The sequence below is a fragment of the Cyrtonyx montezumae genome, unplaced genomic scaffold (assembly GCF_038088225.1).
Source record: "Cyrtonyx montezumae isolate F1298 unplaced genomic scaffold, pur_monq_1.0 scaffold_2, whole genome shotgun sequence".
NCBI classification, from domain to species: Eukaryota; Metazoa; Chordata; class Aves; order Galliformes; family Odontophoridae; genus Cyrtonyx; species Cyrtonyx montezumae.
In genome coordinates this window covers 42,056,423-42,075,153 of record NW_027071936.1, presented here as the reverse complement: position 1 = coordinate 42,075,153, position 18,731 = coordinate 42,056,423, and the positions used below count along the sequence as shown (strand labels likewise).

The following is an 18,731-nucleotide window of genomic DNA, read 5'->3' as shown; positions in this document are numbered from 1 at the left end:
TTCACTGGGGAACTGAAACTTTTTTTCTGAATGGTTTTGTTTTCATTTTCCTAGCTCCCATTTTCACAGCCAGGTGCTGTTAATGTATATCTATAACTTTTCTTTAAGGTTAGAAATATATTTGTGTTTTTATGGATGACATACCACTGCTTACAGATGAACGAACTTCTAGAATAACATTACCCAAAACCATGCTAAACAATAAAAGACATCAGGGCCAAAATAAAGCATAAAGCTATTTATAAAGAAAGTCCTTCTTTATGCCTTGATTTCTGAGTTTTCCAGAATACATGGATTATTCTATGAGTTTCTTCATCTAAGACAACATACAATGCATTCAATATCATAATATGAAATTAATTTATCAACAAATATAAATGAAAGTTTGCAAAATATCAACAAAAACTCCATATATATGGCATGGTGAACATGGAACAGGTTGCCCAGAGAGGTTGTGGAGTCTCCTTGTCTGGAGACATTCAAGACCCTCCTGGATGCCTACACAAGCAACCTGGTCTAGGGAGCTTGCCTTGGCAGGGGGGTGGGACTAAATGATCTCAGGAGGTCCCTTCCAACCCCTACAACTCTGTAGTTCTGTGATGTTGATGTAGACAAAAATGACTTTGTTGTCCAATTTCATCCTGTAATGTTTTTGCATAATACTTTCTTGAGTTCTATTTGAAATGAAATAGGACAATTATAGAAAAAATGATATCAATTGAATTTGTATACATAAGAAGTTTCTTAAAATTAAACATAATGAAAAATACTAAAGAGAAAATAAGATAAAAAGTTCTGTAGTTAATCTGCTTTCATAGCACTTTTCTATTATACTGCAAAAGAGCATGCTAATATAATTTATGTGCAACAATGAACACAGCGTGCCTTATGGCTATATTCTTGAGGAAAGGATCGATGCTTCACTCAGAAAGAAAATAAAAGATGCTGGAAAAATCATACAGTTTCAGCTCTAGAAGGCATTTTTAGTATTGCTAGCCTGGTCAACTGTTGCCTCAAGTTCCACCTTGCTTTCTTGCTTTTGATAAGGATGTGGAAATAGGGAAGTGAGAGAGAGAAACCTAGTAGTACACTCAGTAAACTGGTGAGCTTGGATGGATGACAGGTAGCTAGGTGGTTTTATCCTCTTTACTCAGACTAAACAAAGTTCAGATGAGGAGTCAGCAAGTGCTGATCTACTGCTGACCACACCCCATGAGCAGGTTTTTTCTAATGGCACGCATTAGGATCTGTCCAATGCCAAAAAACTCAAGAGCCTCAATATCTTGAAAAGCACATCTGTGAGAGGTAATACTCCTACTGATTTCCAAATATAGGTATAGTTCTGCTTCACAATGCCACTTACTGACAGCAATTGATTAATGGCAGCTTGTTTCTCTGGGAGACAGATATTCCAAGTTTTGTTCTGTACACTTCATCTTTAACATCAGAAAGAAAAAAAATATAACTCAGTATACCAAGTCCCCAGTGATGCGACCTATTGGTTAAAGAGATATCAACAGGGCAGGACTTAAAAAAAAATAAAAAAAGGCTTCCTGAAGGCTGAAGTCTGAAATAAAAAAAGAGAATGTATCATTCCATTTGATTATAGGAGTAAATCCATCTTTGAACATAAAAGTTTGCATCTCCTGACCTGTGGCTCTTAAATAACCGCACAGACATAAAAAAAAAAAGATTGTCTTTAAAAAACTGTGTTTTGTCAGAAGTTGGTAATTTTTTCTCTCAGAAGTAGCCCTTGCTTTGACACTTGGTAATATCCATCTCCTAAAGAACAGGATTACATTAATATAAATTTCTTACAAATAATTGACACAACATTATTCATTTTGATCCCAAATCACAATGAAGATAACTTTGAAGATTTAATTAGGAAATATCCAAGAATCTTAGTCATTAATTTTAAAGAAACATGCAAACATTTCCAGAACTAAGATGTTTCATCATAACTTAATAAAATGCCCAAACTACTGTGTTTTGGGTCTGGTCAATATTAAATTGTACTTAGTAATTGCAATTCTTGTTTCCTTGAAGTTGTAGCACGAAAGTCTCATATCACAGTTCTCATTAAGCTGGGCTGCTGCTGTCATAATGCTCCAGTGATGGGCTTGGTAAAAACTGAGAACAGATTACTAACTGGCTGTGTAGTCTTAGGAGATATTCCCTAAAACTTTTCTTTTTTTAGTACTGTGTTCACTCCCACACCTCTCCTTTTTACTTATTCCTCTTTTTTTTTTTTTTTCTTTTTTTTAAACGTTAGAATCCGAAGTAAAAGCACTATGTCAATTTGGCAATGAAGTTAATATTTTATTAAGCTTACTCTATCTGAGATGTCTAAACACTAAAGTTTAAATTTTCAGTTAAGAATAAATTATAGAACTGACCTCTTCAGCTGAAACGGATGCTAATTACAGACAGTCAGAAAACATATATGTATCAAGTAAAAAAACCCAATAGACTTAAAAGCTACCTGCAGAAATATTGAACATTTGTGGAAATTTCTCCTTATCTAAACACAGTTATAAAGAAAAACATAACTAATTAAAGAAGTAGCAGATGAAACCTGGCAACCAGAGCAATAACTTTTTTTTTTTTTTTTGTATGGATGGATATGGCTGCCTAGCTCAAATAACGCTTCTGTCAAAAAAGGTCAAGTTAAAATTTAAGGGGATTATTTGGGGACTATTTAAAACAAAAGAAAAGATCATGCCTGTTTCAGTTCCACCTATTCCTCCTGTAAGTCTGCATGAGATAATTTTCCACACACACATCTTGAAAAACAAACAAACAAACAAAACCAAACATTACATAGCATAAAAACAAGGAATTACAAGGAAAGAAAAAAGAATGTTAACAAAGAAGGTAAGCAAGATAGGAAGATTATAACTACTTGTTAAAGCATTACTAAAATACTGACAAACGCTTAGTTTACATTTTTTCTTTTTCTTTCAGGAAACTGTTGGGACTACTCTTTCCTTCATGCAACTACCTTCACTCATTCGTTCAGGGTTTTTTTTATTTTTATTTTTATTTTTATTTTTTTAATGTTTCTGAATTGCAAGGTTTGATTTGAGTTAATCTGATATGCTGGTTTGTCACGTTCACATTAGCTGTTCCTCCTACTGCTCTCCCTAGTCAAACTTCACTGCACTCCCCTGCAGTGAAATGAGATTTCATGCAATCCATTAATCCAACTCCAGCACTGCACTTCTACTCCTTCCTTGGTAGTTTCTTGAGGAAAGAGGGAAAGGAAAACATCCTTTCACTTTTAGGCTTTCATTAACATGATCATATATGTCATGATATACAGCAATTATGTCTGTATAAAATAACTTTGAGGCTAGCTCTATCTCTAGGTAGCTTTGAAGTGCAAAAAAACCCCAAACCAAAACAAAATAAAAACAGTTGCAGGTTCAGTGGTTTACTTGCATTGCATGTCTCAGACATTAAATCAACTCCGTGAAGTCTCTTTTATCCAATGAGCTAAAAACAAATAAACAAATAAATAAAATAAAATAAAATAAAAGGGGGCACGAATATGAAAATTCTGATATTTACAAAAAACGTTAGAAATCTGAGCAGAAAATAAGTAAAGTTGCCAATTGTATGGGAGCTGTTGAATCATGGCCTGAACCACTGATTGATCACCTGAATGCTGAGTTAGCCTCAGGAGCACAGGTGAAGACAGTTCACCTGTGTGACTGGAAGGGATGGAGTCTGGCTCCACCTCTCTCAGACCCCATTTAAGGGCTGACCACCACTGGAGAAGGATCTCTTGTTGGAGATCTCTTCTGTGTGGAGTTCCAGGTGAGCCTTCATTGACAGGTGAGCCTTCATTGACAGGTGAGCCCTTCCTAATTTACTGGTTGTCTTTATACCATCTAGATAAGCCATACAAAAGTATACTGTCCACTTCCATTATATTGTGTGGGTATTCTTTCAGGGCATTCACCCTAAAATTGGCAAGCCAGGCAGGCTTGGAAAGAAAAAAAAAAAAAAGGGGGGGGGGGGGGGGGGATGTCATTAACTGGCATGTCTTTCATTTGAAATATCTTCAAATGGGGCAGGGGGGAGAATGTTACCCCCTAGAACAAACGTTCCTGAGACTTATGGGGTTACCCTGTTACAGCTTAGCCACTATTGTCCAAAAATGGGGATCCCTGACGGTTATGGGGACTGTTTCTCCTTTTGCATCCCATGTAACAGATTATTTCCAGGGTTCTGATAAGGGTGTACATATTACAAAGGAGAGCTGGCTAGCTGCATTCACTGCAGCTCGGCCCCTGGTAATGGTGCTATACCAACTGGAAGTAATAAATCTCACAGAATGTGAGAACCAACTATTAAGAGATTGTATTGAGAATTAGAACAGCAACTGGGCACATTAACAACCGAAAAAAAACCAAACAGGACTAAATGCCCCAACAAAACAAATATGTAGCATTTCAGTCGAAGTTACTCAGGTACCTGAGATAACAGACCTGGGTACCTCAGAGGGCAAAGTCTCTAAATCAGATCTCAAAGCTCCATCTATGATGGATCCGTTTGAGATCTGCTCAATTATAACACAGAAAACAAAAGTACAAGATAGACTGGCAGGGGTGCCTCCTGACCAATGGCCCCCAATTGAAATGTGCTTGCATGTAACTTCTTGCCCATATACAGCAAATGAGTTGATGGACCTAGTACAATGGTTCCATCAAAAGCTAAGGGAAAGCATACCATTATGGCTCCAAAGACTATAGGATGCAGGAGCTGAAAGTGTATTAGTTAGTGGGACAGAAATGCCTAAGCTAGTACCTATAACCATAAGCCCATCCCTGAGGCAAAAATTATATGTTGTCATTCAGTATAATGAAAATCGCTCTATTATATGGTCGATGGTGGCATGCTGTCTAACTTGGCCCAATAAAACAGCCATACCACTTCATACCAGCATATGGTCCTCTATGGAGGACCTCCAACTGTACATTCAAGAATTGGGTGTGAGGGAGGCCATGTATTCTGGCAACATTTGAAAGTCTGGACATAGAAAAATTCTCAGCAGGTATGAGAGACCTGATTTGCAGCAGGCCCCTTCTCATCTTTATGGGACATTGGTCTCTATACTAAATCCTTTAGTAGTTTCAGAGGTCATTATCCAACAAGTGGCACAACTGAAGGCAGACCTAGGGGAAACAGAGCGCATACAAACTAAGCATAATGTCTGCATAGTGGAAGAAGCCGAGGCCCTCCCAGTTAGAACCTAGAAGACTGCCCCATGGACACCCCTATCAGGCCCCATATGGGTGCCTCAGAGAACTATGTTCAATGATCTTATGCGACCTGGGTTGCATTTGCTAAAATCTTTGGGTAGTCCAACTGTATTTTATTACAATTATGAGAACAACTAAGAAATTGTCAAAAATTTCAGAGTACTCCCAGAAAATCAGAAGTACAAATAATACAAGAAGCACCTACTACAATTTGGAATTTGGCTGATTTTTATAGTACCAAATAGGAGGGAAAAAAAACTCCACAGATGTCTTGGGCAATAATGCCTGAGCCACCTGTAGTAGAAGATCTCAATCTCGTGAAATTCATGGAGTGAAAAGGGACGTTGGTTTCCTTAGAGCCTCTAGATGGGACCAGAGGCCCCATGTAGAAAAGATAATATTTTGGACAGAAACAGATGTGCAAGGAGTAATGGCTTTGGTAGACACCGGAGCGGAAATGCCAATAATATATGGGGATCCATCTAAATTTAAGGGTAATAGAGTGATGACTGGTGAGTTTGGGGAACAGACTATTCTGGTAACCCAAACATGGTTGAAATTGGGATTGGGCATCTCCAACCCTGGGAGTATAAAGTATCTATTACCCCAGTCCCAGAATACATCTTGAGCATAGACATTTTATGGGGTCTGGCTCTCAGTACAAGCTGAAGTGTTGACCCAAGATAGGAATATGGCCTGTATCTTGCCCTGGAGGGCAGACCTTCCCTTCTTGGTACCCTTGAAACACCTATATTACACCCCGTGAGCTTAAGTCTTCAGAGTTGCCAGAAGGAGCAAACTACTGCTGAAGTGTTCCAGAGTTGCTGTAAGATTGTGTACAGCATCCAATGATGGTCTACCTGGGACTGATGGAGCACAGGATGGACCTGCACCATATGACCACATGCTTCCAGTAAACACCACCGATCACTGGCCCAAGGAAGAACACAAGCCATATGCCAATCATCGCTCATCCCAGACTATCACAATATGCATTGTGATGGGCAATTATGTAAGTGTTGCAATGTATTGGATCTCTGTATTAATGAAGGCTCACCCTATAGTTAACTTGATCAGTGGTCCATGTTGTGAAGGGGTGGAGTGTATGGGAACTGTTGAATCATGATCTGGAGCACTGAGTCAGCCACAGGAGTGCAGGTGAAGGCAGTTCATCTGTGTGACTGGAACAGATGGAATTTGGCTCCACCTCCCCCAGTCCCCATTTAAGGGCTGACCACCACTGGGGTCTGTGTGGAGCTCTAGGCAAGCCTTGACCTTCATTGACAGGTGAGCCCTTCCTAATTTACTGGTTATCTTTATACCAGCTAGATAAGCCATACAAAAATATATTGTCTACCTTCATTATATTATGTGGGTATTACTCTTTCCGGATATTCACTCTACATCAATGCTGCTGTTTCCTGCTCATGGTCAAAACTTTCAGGGCTCCTGAAAATTGAGACTTTTGATTAAAAGTAAATATAAGATCCTTGACAGAGCTGCATTGTGTCAGAACAATTTCTTAGCATTTTCAGGGAACCAAGGGTTTTCCAGTGGTTCTCATGTTCTCCTAATTTTTCTCCTAGTTCTAATGCTGTTGGTTTTATATGGTATCACACTCTGTTCTCCAGGTCAATTAGCTTGTTATAGAGTATTTCCAATAGTACTGGAGTGTTGATAACAGCAACACTAAGACACTTAACAGTTACAAATAACAGTCATGTTGTAGTATTTGTACTGGCAGTATTGCTATTCCTAATATAAATGACATTGGAGAAACTATTTTGGAACTGTAGGGTTCTCAATGAATGCCTCTGTATTATAGGGTTCTCAATGAATGCCTCTGTATTAGATTCCAGTAGGTTGTTCCAACTGTTCCTTTTCAGCCATAGCCTAGAAAGTGGGTGTAAACATACAGATATCAAGTATTTTTAGTAAGAATTATGAAAAGCTTTGGGGACAGCTTTCCTACGTAGCTGAGAAGCAGAGCCCACATTACTGACCACCTTAAGCTTACTGTTGTCTAGTGACAGAACCAGACAGATTTGGATAACGTGACTAGAGCTCTCTTGAATTGAAGACACTTAAATCAATTTTAAGTGTCTGATAGATTATATGAATATGATCCATAATTCCTGTGGATATGAGTAACTTTTTGAAGACACACTGCAAATATAAAAGAAGGGAACACTACAGCCTATTTAATGTTTTAAATGCATATTGCTAAGACGTCTGTAGCATCACTGATCTATCATCCAATGGTATCATTAAAATTCCATCTAAAAATTCTGTGCCCAGAATAAATATTCTTCTGAGTACTCTCTCAGTGCCTCAGCTTTCTATTTTCATCTGGTGTTTTGATAGAGAATTCAAAATATTTTTGAGTGGCATAGCAAAATCTTTAAAGAAATGAAATAGCTCTGTTTGCAGAGCCTTCAGCACAGATGTGTGTAAATAAAGTATATAGCATAAGGTGAAATCTGGAAAAGAAAAAAGCAGGTACTCATTAATTTAACATTACTTAGCCTTTGCACTGCAGCATGTGTTCCATGAGAAGAAATGTGATCAGTGACTTGAATAGTGTACTGTGCACAAGAGTATCAAATTAAAGCAGTGTGGTTAATGCTCTGAAAATAAAATTAATTTCATTAGTGTACTGCATGAATATTTATTTCTACAAAGTTGATTTTCTGTGTAAATAGTGAAATCTGAAAAAGCGTATGCACTGACATAAGGGTCTTTTCCCTTTTATTTCTGCAGTCTCAGCACATGATTGTACTCAGCACCTCTGGCAGCTACCATAGTGGCCAAGCTGTCAGGGGACAGAGAATTTTTTCCAGTGTGTAAAGTTGCTCACCAGGCCCTAGCTGGGCACTGATACCTGCTACCCCTCAGGCAACAGCTTTGGTAAACGCAGCCCCCGATAAAGCTGCCAGCAAGCCTTCACCGCACATCACTGCGCGTAGGGGCCCCTGCTTTGGTGCCGGGCGCTGCCAGGGCTCCTCTACCACCAACGCCACAATGGCGCTGGAGCGAACCCGCCGACGCGCGCTGCTGCGGGCGGGAAGGACCACATTTCCCAAGAGCCTCCGCAGCGCGGTGCGCTGCGATTGGCCCCGGCCCGCACCCAATCGGCGGCAGGAGGTGGGCAGCGGCGCCGCAGGTGCTATCCTGCGGAGGCCAGCGGCTAACGGGAGGGGGGAACATGGCGTCGGGTAGCCGTGTCCTGCGGCGGCTGCTGCACCTGTCGGCCGGGAACTGCCTCCTCCTCTTGCTGCTGCTCCTCCTCTTTCTCTGCGGCCAGCTCGGGGGAGGCCAGAAAAAGAAGGAGGTAGAACCTTTGCTTCTTTCGCCGTCGCGCCCGGCTGAGCGGCCGGGGATGCCCTGCGGTGCCCCGGAGAGGGGTGTCCGTCCTCCTGCCCCGCCGCTCCGCTCTGCCCCGGCCCTGGGGGTCACCCGCTGGGCGCCGGGCAGCGGCTGGTCCCCGCCCCCCCCCCCCCGAACATGGCCGGTTGCCGGCTGTCCCTGCGGCGACACAGGCTGAGCCGCAGCAGGAGGAAATTAAAGCGTGTGTTGCGATGCCACCTGAATGCCCCCGGCTAATAAGTAATGCTGAAGCGATCGCAGCAGGAGTGTGGTGTACGGGTGTACATGCTGATTGCCGGCCCAGGGCATCTTCGGAGTGTGAGCCATGGAGGAAAGGGTGGCTTTCCTTTGGTGGCCATAGAATGTCTGCCTTCAGCATAAAGGAAATGTGTAAATATTTACCTGTTTCCAGATTTTAATGCTAGTGTAAGTACTTACTGCATTGGCTTCCCCCCTGTTCCAGGTGATATTCTGCCCACCTGGGTGCTAGGCCACTTTGCTACTAAGCTATCTCACTGATCTCTGTGCAGGCAGAATGGTCACAAACATTGGATGACTTTGATTTTCTTTAAGTACATAAATTATTAAGGCTCAGAGGTTTTGGGAACTAATGTAGTTTGTCAAATCACATTTTCGTCATCAAAGTGGTGGTCTGACTTTGTGGTCCTACCAGGTTAAATGTTGCCTGTCCACATAAGTCATTTGGATATCAGTGTGGGAAGTTAACACCTGAAATCTGCATTCCCCCTCCCCCCCCCCCCCCCCCCCCCCACACACACACACACACCTCCTTTTTTCTTTTTTTTTTTCCCTTCTTTTTTGTTTGCAGGACAGTTTTATGCAGCTGGAAAGCATAGACAGTAATGTATTGTTCTGTCCTGTCATTAATGTATTTTTTTTTCAAATCTTTTATGTTTTTTTCATTTAATAAAATGTGTTTAATTTTTATCACTATAGATTCCCTTTTGCTGTGGTGTACTGGCTTTGCAACTTTTGTTGACACTCTCATGTAGAGTGGCAGCTGTGCTACCAAGATAGCTGAAATGATCTTTATTTCTTTTTAAATGGAATCCTCTCTCAACAGTAAATAATGGCAAATTAAAAAGGCCATCTGCAAATACTTTCTACAAAGTTTACTGGTGTTACTGCAGAGTTGTATTATTTAACAGGATTGAAACATAGCATTTACCTAGCCACTTGCTAGTGTTGTTCAGGATGGTGGTCCTCTTACGAAAAGCATCTGTATGCTTAATGTGAAATTTGAACTTTCTCAGAGTAAGCGGTTTGGAAATTACCTCTGCAGAATATTTTGAAGGAATAAACTTAAAAAACACAAAAAGAACATTAGAACCTTTTGTTACCGGAGGTTCCTGTTCAGAACACTGGTGGTGGCAGAAGGCAAAGGTTATAGAAGTTAAGAATAAAGTGAACCTGTTTTTCCATACAAAGATTGCTATAGCTTATATGGAAATTGGAAAAATGGTTGAATGTACAGTGATTTTTTGCGAAGTGAACCTTCAAGTGGGATGTTTAAAGTGAGGTTCAAAAGGTTAAATACTGGGAGATAAACATGTTGTATCTCAGCTGGTTTTTCCTTGCTTTGTGTGTTGATTTGTTGAGGTGACTGCAAGGAGGGAGAGTTTAAGTAGTAGAAAAATGAAATTTTCCCAGTCAGCTTTTTTTGGAAACCTTGTGTACTTGAAAAAGTACTTTAAAATGAAATACTTGAGATGAACTTCAGGAGTTAGAAGAGAAACTTAAACACAAAAAGGAACCTTGCTGAAGACAGTATTTTTTTTTTTTCTAAAGCACTAACTATATAGAAAATCATGTATTAAGTGTGAATCATTGCTGGTGTCTGGATCAGCTGTTTGAGTGTAGAAGATGGAAATAATGACTGCAGGAAGGAGAGAATTGAGTTATTAAATGTTTTTTGAAGAACTTATTGCTGGCAGGGAAAAATGAATACAGGAAACAAGTGAAAACTGGTGTGACTTTGTCACAGATACATTGTATTGATTGCGAATACTGTGTTATAACTCTTAAGAGTGGAAAACATGTTAGTTCTTAAGTTGCTGAAATACATGACAAAATACACTGATATGTTCAGAAACTTTTTTTATTGTGTATTACAGAAGGCTACTGAATTCCACATTAAATTTGATTATATTTGCAAATATATGAGGAACTATCAGAGAATGAATTTGAATTAGTTCATAATTAGCTGTGTGCCGTCATTGAAGTTAGATTTCTGGAACGGCACCATGATTATGTAAACACATAAACATTCCTATTTCTTCCCTTTTTCCTGTTCTTTGTTTTTCTGTTCAGCTCTTTCACCCAGGAGAGCTTTTTCTGTTGAGGAAAGAAGTAGAAAATATTGTAGTCTTTTTATCTTAATGTTCCTCTCAGTCTTATTTCTGGTGGTGGTCATAAATGCAGCAAAAAGCCTGTCAGAGCTAGGGTCTGCCCAGCTTGCAGCAGTATGCTGCTGTCTTTGGTCACTATTGCTCCAGAATGGAAAGGGCCTTATGGGACTTCTTCCTCCATCTCCTGATACTGGTCTCATTGTCAGTAGACTGATTTCCTTCTGAGAGATATTCTGCTTGCCTATTTAATTTAAAGGGAAAAAAAAAGGTAATGAATGTGTGGCAAAGCCAGTGGAGAAGAAAGGAAAGAAGTAAATATTAGAAGAAAAGTCTTCTGCAAAAGTAGTGGTGATACTTTCTTGGGCATTATGTTATTTCTGCGTGGATCAAGTAGTGTTGGAAGAACAAAAGTAAAAAGATGTGAGAAGGAGTGTTTGACACATTCAGTGGATTGTGTGGTATAAAGGATCCTTATCTCTCAGGATCTCTGATACTTCGAAAACAAATAGTGATAATTAAAACCCTTTCCTCTTTTTCTTCCTTGACATTTTATTTAACGTTCAACTTGAGTTTAAAGACTTTTTGGTCTTTTAATTATTGGAATGTTTTGTTTGGTATCCAGACTGTGGAGCACTGCATGTCTTTGCTTGTGAAACCACATGCAGGCAAATGTTTGTCGCCTACGGGAAGTATGGGCTCCTCTTTAGCATTATTAAAAGTCAAGATGTGTCTAGGGTTGAGTTTTTGAAGGGAAATGCAGTCTTATCTAAAGATTCAGCTTGAACTAATTTTAAAGCTGTATTTAAAGTGGAAGTTTTATATTCTTTTGGGTTATTTCCTATTTTTTCTTTTGTTGTGGTAGGGAGAGAAGAGGCATTTTCAATCAATACTTAAAGCAGTTTAAGGTCTATAAGGGGTGGGATGTGATTTCAAGAATTCATTATTTTCTGCTGATCTTTGCAAGCAGCCAAAACCTCTATATCCCTTCCCGCTCCTGTTCCTAATTAACTGACATTTTGGAGAAACTTTAAAAATTAGCTAGCACTTATTTTTTTAACAAGGGTGTGTAGAGAAACTTAATGCCTCTTGTGATGGCATACAATAAGTAAAATAAGGAATACTTACAGCAACAGCTTGACAATGTTTTTGTAATTAGATTCCTGAAACTTTTTTCTGCCCAGATGTCTCCATTTGGCATCCTTGCTGTCATAAGACACATCTGTGGCTTAATTGATCTTTTCCCCTGTTCTTCTCCTTAATCAATTATACAGCACATCCTTTGTATCCACATGAAAACTACAACTAGTATCTTCTTGGGTTTTAAGTACTTCGGTAAAATCAGTATATTTAGAGGGGCAAAGAATGTTTGCTTGATTTCTCTTTTATTACTTATTGTGTGTGTTATTATTTTGGATAGCATAGAAAGCATGAACATGTCCTTTACGTTCAGAGAAATAGAAGCAAATTTCATCATTTCTTTGGGAAGACTGTTTTCCCTTCTTAATAGGATTAAGATTTTGATTTAATCTGATTGTTGCATCTAATATTTTGGAATGCCCTCAGTTTTTCATCTTCCAAAACTGCAGCTGGAGTTGTTAACCTAATTATGCCATTCCATTACTTTTTTCTTTGAAATCCAAAGCAACTTATTCTTGAATTTCATATGTTTTAGACATTAAACTTAGTAAAGTTAGGCTGTATTGCATAAAACACTTGTATATGAAGGTCATAACATAAATGGTAATTAGAATTGTGCTCTGTGGATTGATAGCCTGAGCTTACAATTCTTCAAGATTATAAGCTTCCACTGCTTTAAAGATAAAAACTATTTTCAACGTTTAGAATAATTATTGTTTTAATAGTGCTTTTTTTTTGCTGAATAATATATAATTTTATGTAAAGTGTGAGAAGTATATATTATTCACTGTCTCTCAAACTTTTCTTGGTAACTATAGGTGCTTTACTTTTTTTGCTGACTCTAGTGGTCCAAATTGTTACTTAGCACATTTATATTATTTTTCTTAATACCAACTCCATATCACTTTCCTTCCTCTACTTTTAGTAGGAAACTAAAATGAAAACTAAATTGGATTGAACCCATGGTTAGTAAATTCACTAAAGTACTGATACACTAAAAATATGAAGTCAGTTTTACTTTTAAACCTGTTTTCTGTGAATCTTTTGTCATTCTGTAGAAGTTATAGCTAGAGACTCAGACTCTGCAAGGAAGATTAATGTGTGAAATAATAAAACTGAGCAGACAGGTTGCTTTTAAATATGACTCCTTTCTATGCTCTGCTTCATCAAGGTTATCTAAAGATATAAAGAATACAAGCAGAAATCTGTTTTAACTGAAAGAGGTGATATATGTTTTTCCAGATAACGTGGAAGATGTTGTGTAGATAAAGTGAAGAAATAAAATAACGATAGCAGCATGTGTTCAGGCAGCTCTCAAAAGAGAAAAATTGAAACTGCGTATAGGTGAGGCAATTGAAGAGGGTATTAGTAAGAGTAGGACATCTCATCAGTGAGCAGTACCTTCACTCAGTGTTGTCAGTGATGTTGAACTGGAGAATTAGAAATGAAAAGGAGAAGAGTGTTTGTGAAATCTTATATCTTTTTGGATCTTGGATGCTTAAGTCAGTGTTGTAAGGCTGCACCATCTCTTGTGCTGTTCATAATTTGGTATCGTTTACTTGCGTAGGTGATTCACTGACATAAAGTGTTCCATGAACTTTAGCTATAGGAGTAGGAAGCAGTAGTTATGACTGTATATTGATTCTTCAATGAGGATTCTGTATGTTGTCCTTAAAAATAAAAATTAAAAATTAAAAAAAAAAAACAGTAAGAAAGTAAAATGTGAATGTAATCACTACATTAGGATATTGTGATATTTTTTCTTCAGGCAGTGATGTAATTATGCTTAAGGTGGTATCTGCTCTGACTTGTGTTCTGATTGTGTAAGATGGTCAAGTATGACTATTGATTGTTTATATGATATGGTTGCAAGGGTTTAAATGCTTTCAGGTTGATGATTGTACTGAACTTGTATCTCCTCACTTGGCCAAGCCAAGAATTTAGAAGGGTGCATGAATACATGCGTCAGAAAATTGATTTTCTTTTAAAGCAGCTTTTAAAGTAAATCTTCTTTGACTCCTTTCAGTAAGATGGTTCTGAGTTTGTTAGATTTTTTTTTTCTTCAGATTATGCCAAAGATCAGGTGCCTAGGAAAGGTAATGCTCTTACTGCCTCCTATATCTATCTTACTCGTGTGGGACTATAGTCATAATCTCAGTGCAAAGTCTGAAAAAATGTAGGATGTGATCAGAGGCCTAGAGAACATTGAGAGTTCTTCCTTCAGGATAAAACCATGAAGTTAGAGATTTGTATTTGCTTTTATGATTTTACCTTGCTGACCTCATTTCCAAAAAATGCTTTAGGTTTTCATCAACTGCTTATGCTGCCATTAGATTGTGAGGAGGCTTCAGCCTATCTGTCAGTTTAGCCACTGAATATTGCAAAAAACAATTCAACAGATCAATCTTTGTGATGATGGATGACTGAAGGTGATAAGATTTCTTCTTGTCAGCTACCAGCCATGTGCTTTAAGTGGAATTGCTGTTAGTGGCATGTAAAACATCATTAGTAGGCAGATTTCTCCTTCATGTTCACTCAGCAAGTCACAGGTTCTTTTAACTTATGTTGAAATTCAGCTGGCTTAATGTGTGACCTGATGTGGCAGGAGTGTTGATACATAAATATATTAGAAAATATATAGTAAGAATGCACTTCCAAAAAGAAGTTTTGATCACCTAATAAAATACTGTTTTGATCTAGCATAAATGGCAGAAAGGAACCATATGAGGTTTAACAAGAGCGAGTGTAGAGTCTTGCACCTACGGAGGAATAACTACATGCACTGGTAAAGGTTGAGAAAAGATCTGTTGGAGAGGAGCTCTGAGGAGAAGGACCTGAGTGTCCTGGTGGATGATAGGCTGGATATGAGCCAGCAGTGTGCCCTGGTGGCCAAGGAGGCCGATGGCATCCTGGGGTGCATTAAAAAGAGCATGGCCAGCAGGTCGAGGGAAGTAATCCTCCCCCTCAACTCTGCTCTGGTGAGGCCTCACCTGGAGTATTTTATCCAGTTCTGGGCTCCTCAATATAAAAAAGACGGGATCTCCGTGAAAGAGTCCAGCGGAGGGGTACAAAGATGATAAAGGATGTGGAACACCTCCCTTATGAGAAGAGGCTGAGAGACTTGGGTCTGTTCAGCCTTCAGAGAAGAAGACTCAGAGGGGATCTGATCCACATCTATAAATATCTAAGGAGCACAAGGCAAAGGGACGAGGCTGGACTCTTCTCAGCAGTGTGTGGTGATAGGACAGGGGGAAACTGCTGCATTGGAAGTTCTGCACAGATGTGCATGGGAACTTCTTCACAGTGAGGGTGACGTAACCCTGGCACAGGCTGCCCGGAGAGGTGGTGGAGTCTCCTTCTCTGAAGACATTCAAGACCCGCCTGTACCCCTACCTGTGCAACCTGGGCTAGGGAGCTGCTTTGGCAGGGGGTTGGACTAGATGATCTCTAGAGGTCCCTTCCAACCCCTACAATTCTGTGATAAATATTATGTTCATTCTACCTAGATCTGTCCGTCTGTTACAGCTCAGCAGTGATTGTTTTCACCAAATCCAGATGATTCCATTTGGTAGTTCGATGTAGGAAACTGCTCTGGTTCCTTATAGCATACTGCTACAGTGTGACCTTGCCTTTACAAATGTTCAATAGGTTTAAATACTGCAGTTCAGTGATCAAATGCTGTCAGATGCGTGGGTTCTTCAAACTTAAAAATCTGCTAGAGGGTAGAGATGGTACTGCTAAGTTTGAATTCTTTCTTATTTTTGCATCACACTTCAGTCATTATTTGTATTTTGGGAAACCACATGATGGTTCAGCTTTAATATGTTTCACTGGAAGATTTTTAATCTTTTAACTCCATGCCTTATTTCTTTGAAAACTTCCACTCAAAGTGGGAAATGAATGGCAGGAGTTTTGTTTGAGTTTTATGGAGGTCAACAGTCCTTAGAAAACTAATCCAAGATGAAAATGTGGGACAGTTGCACCTTTTATTTTATCCACAGCAGATGGATTCACTTACTGAGAATATGTCTGTGCAAAGGATGAGGCAGAAGTTCTAGGCTGTCCAGCTGGATGGAAGTTGCTCATTAAATACTGAAGTTACTGTGGTAAATATTTTTCTTTTGTTGTAAGACATTTTCTCTTCTAGGCTAGGTGTGGATAGCAGCTGTTGCCTATGTTTATAAGTTTTCTTCATATCTCTGCTTATTGATAGCAATGCTCTAACTTCTTTAGTGGGCAATTTGTTTAGAAACTAAGATAAAACATTATTAATATCCGCTGGAGAAGCTCCAGATGCTATCATTCCTTTTCATTTCCTCTTTGCTTCTTTGGCATTAGACACTGCTGATCATTTTCCACTTAAAATGCATGGTATACTTTTTCATTTTTCTAGTTGTTTTGTCTAAGCTGGATAAATCAGACAATACAGATAGCAAAATACATATATAGTGGTTTGCCCTGGCCTATACGAAATAGCATTTACCTTTGCATTGACAACTGAGTTTTTGTCTTCCAGAAGTCTAAAAGTATCTCCTATTAGGGATGAAAACACGTAAACCAGACTTCATGGAGAATTTAGCTTTTGGAGTCCAAAGTCTTCATCTAAAATGGTCTTGTGTAACTGCATATTGGTTCTGGAGGTTGTTAACTAAATTTGTCTTAAAAGTAATAGGCACATGAAGTTCTGCTTCTACACACGCTGAGAACAATCCTCATCTAGTTTGGTCACATTTAGCCAGTTCTGTGCACGGAAACTTGATGTTCTTAAACTGCTGTCATTGTTTGCTGTGAACTTGTGTAATGTTCAGCAATGGGATTTAATTTGTCAGTGGAACGTGACATCTTGTCCCTTAAAATGGTAGCTTTGTGGTTAGAGCACGCCTGGGAAATTGAAATAGTGAAAGCAATTTATACCAGTTTCCAGAAATCAAACAATTATCCTGCTTCACAGGATAAACACTTGGTTGTCTGCTGTTCTGGGTGCTTTGGTTTTTCTAAGGTGATCTGTCTTACAGTTTAAATTAAAAAAAGAGTGAAGTCAATCAACTGTCTTCCATCTGTGAGACACTGTTTTCTTGTTGAAATGATTGTGTGGATTCTCATATTGAGAAACGTACCCTCCAGAAATGCAGGTACTGCACTTTAGTTGCTAATTTACAGTCAGTCCTTGGTTGAGAATTAGGTTGAAGTAAAATCCTCAAAACGTACAGGATTTGAATATTGGGAATGAAGACCTAGGTATTTTTTCTGCTGATCTTTTCTTTAGACTTGGACTACTTGCTTATATAAATGTAGTCCCAAATATCCTCTTGCACAGGCAAAGAGGCATTTGCTGAGCCAGTGAGGAACAACAAGAGGAAAAATAATTTTGTGGCTGAATTATGAGCATTCAGGAGGAGGAGTTTTAGACTTACCAGAACTGTTCATACACATAATCCAGTAACTATTTAATGTAAAATATTGTAATGCAATCTGTTCAAGTAGGTTTACTTGTCCACCATCTGGAGATGACTGCTGCCAGACTTCTTAGTTGGGGAGCAGACAGAGGGCAGTGAAAGATGTCAAGGTTGTTTCTGAGTAGTGAGTTCTTCAGTGTAAGCCCTTCACATTGACTTTCTCCATGCAAGCTGCCATTGCATTCGCAGTTGTAACTGCTGTTATCAGTGGAGGTGGCTGAAGGAAGGAAATGTACAGTACACTATGCCCAGTGCCCTAAATGCCATTCCCTGAACATCCAGAAATAAACAAGGAGTATAAAGGTGTTCTAATCAGTATTTCCCTTTCACTCTTCTAGACTTTCTTGTGTATTACAGGAATGTGAAGGAGAGGAAGAATGCACATTTAGGCTTTAAGTACCCATCATAGCCAGGAGAAGCTTCTTCAAACCTGAAATTCCTAGCTCGTTTTACTCCCTGGTTGCTGTAGATCACAGTACCCTAGTTAACAGCTTCTTTGTGACTTAATCAAAGTGTCACTTTACTTTTACGGATCGGATACCAGGCTAGTGAGAGTATAGCAATAACAAAGTTAGTGGGGGTTGATGTAGTTTATAGATAGATTTGGTTATATATAACTTTTTTATTGGAATACAAGATGGTATGGTTTATTTTAGTGAAGAATGTTTTATAAAACATATTAGTAATAGGGCTACAGTAAAGCACAGTGGAACTTGAATTCATCCGACTTGAGACTTTAAAGTGAAATATTTTTATTGGAGATTTAGCAACCTGTAGTATCATCAGTGGCAGAAGAGAAGGCAGTTCCATGCACAGAATATTGGAATGATATTTCCATCAGTTGTGTTTGTTTTAGAATATTCTTGAGTGATGTGAACTGGAGAGTTCTGAAGTTCAAGTATGTATTATACGCTTAGATTAAATGTAATTTTGTAGAAAGTAGAACTTTCATCTGTAGTTGCATTTTTCTCATCCCAATGTGTTCAAATAATGTAATTGCAACTATGTTAGTATGTTAGTCTCTTGGCATGTATCTTAAATGTATCAAAAGTCTAGCTAAAGTTTTTCAGTTATGGCAACATCATTTCTATTTTTATCAATGAATGCATTGCGCTGTGATGCAGAACTCATGT

At 38.8% G+C, this 18,731-nt stretch overlaps 1 protein-coding gene across 1 annotated transcript in view; it reads left to right on the top strand.

The window, feature by feature from the left end:
• The first annotated feature begins 8,473 nt into the window (after nucleotides 1-8,473).
• Nucleotides 8,474-18,731, top strand: part of TUSC3 (tumor suppressor candidate 3) — a 100,924-nt gene continuing 90,666 nt past the window's right edge. The window contains exon 1 of the mRNA XM_065736120.1: nucleotides 8,474-8,601. Coding sequence (XP_065592192.1) covers nucleotides 8,476-8,601 — 126 coding nt within the window. The 5' untranslated portion in view covers nucleotides 8,474-8,475. The remainder of the gene's footprint in view (nucleotides 8,602-18,731) is intronic.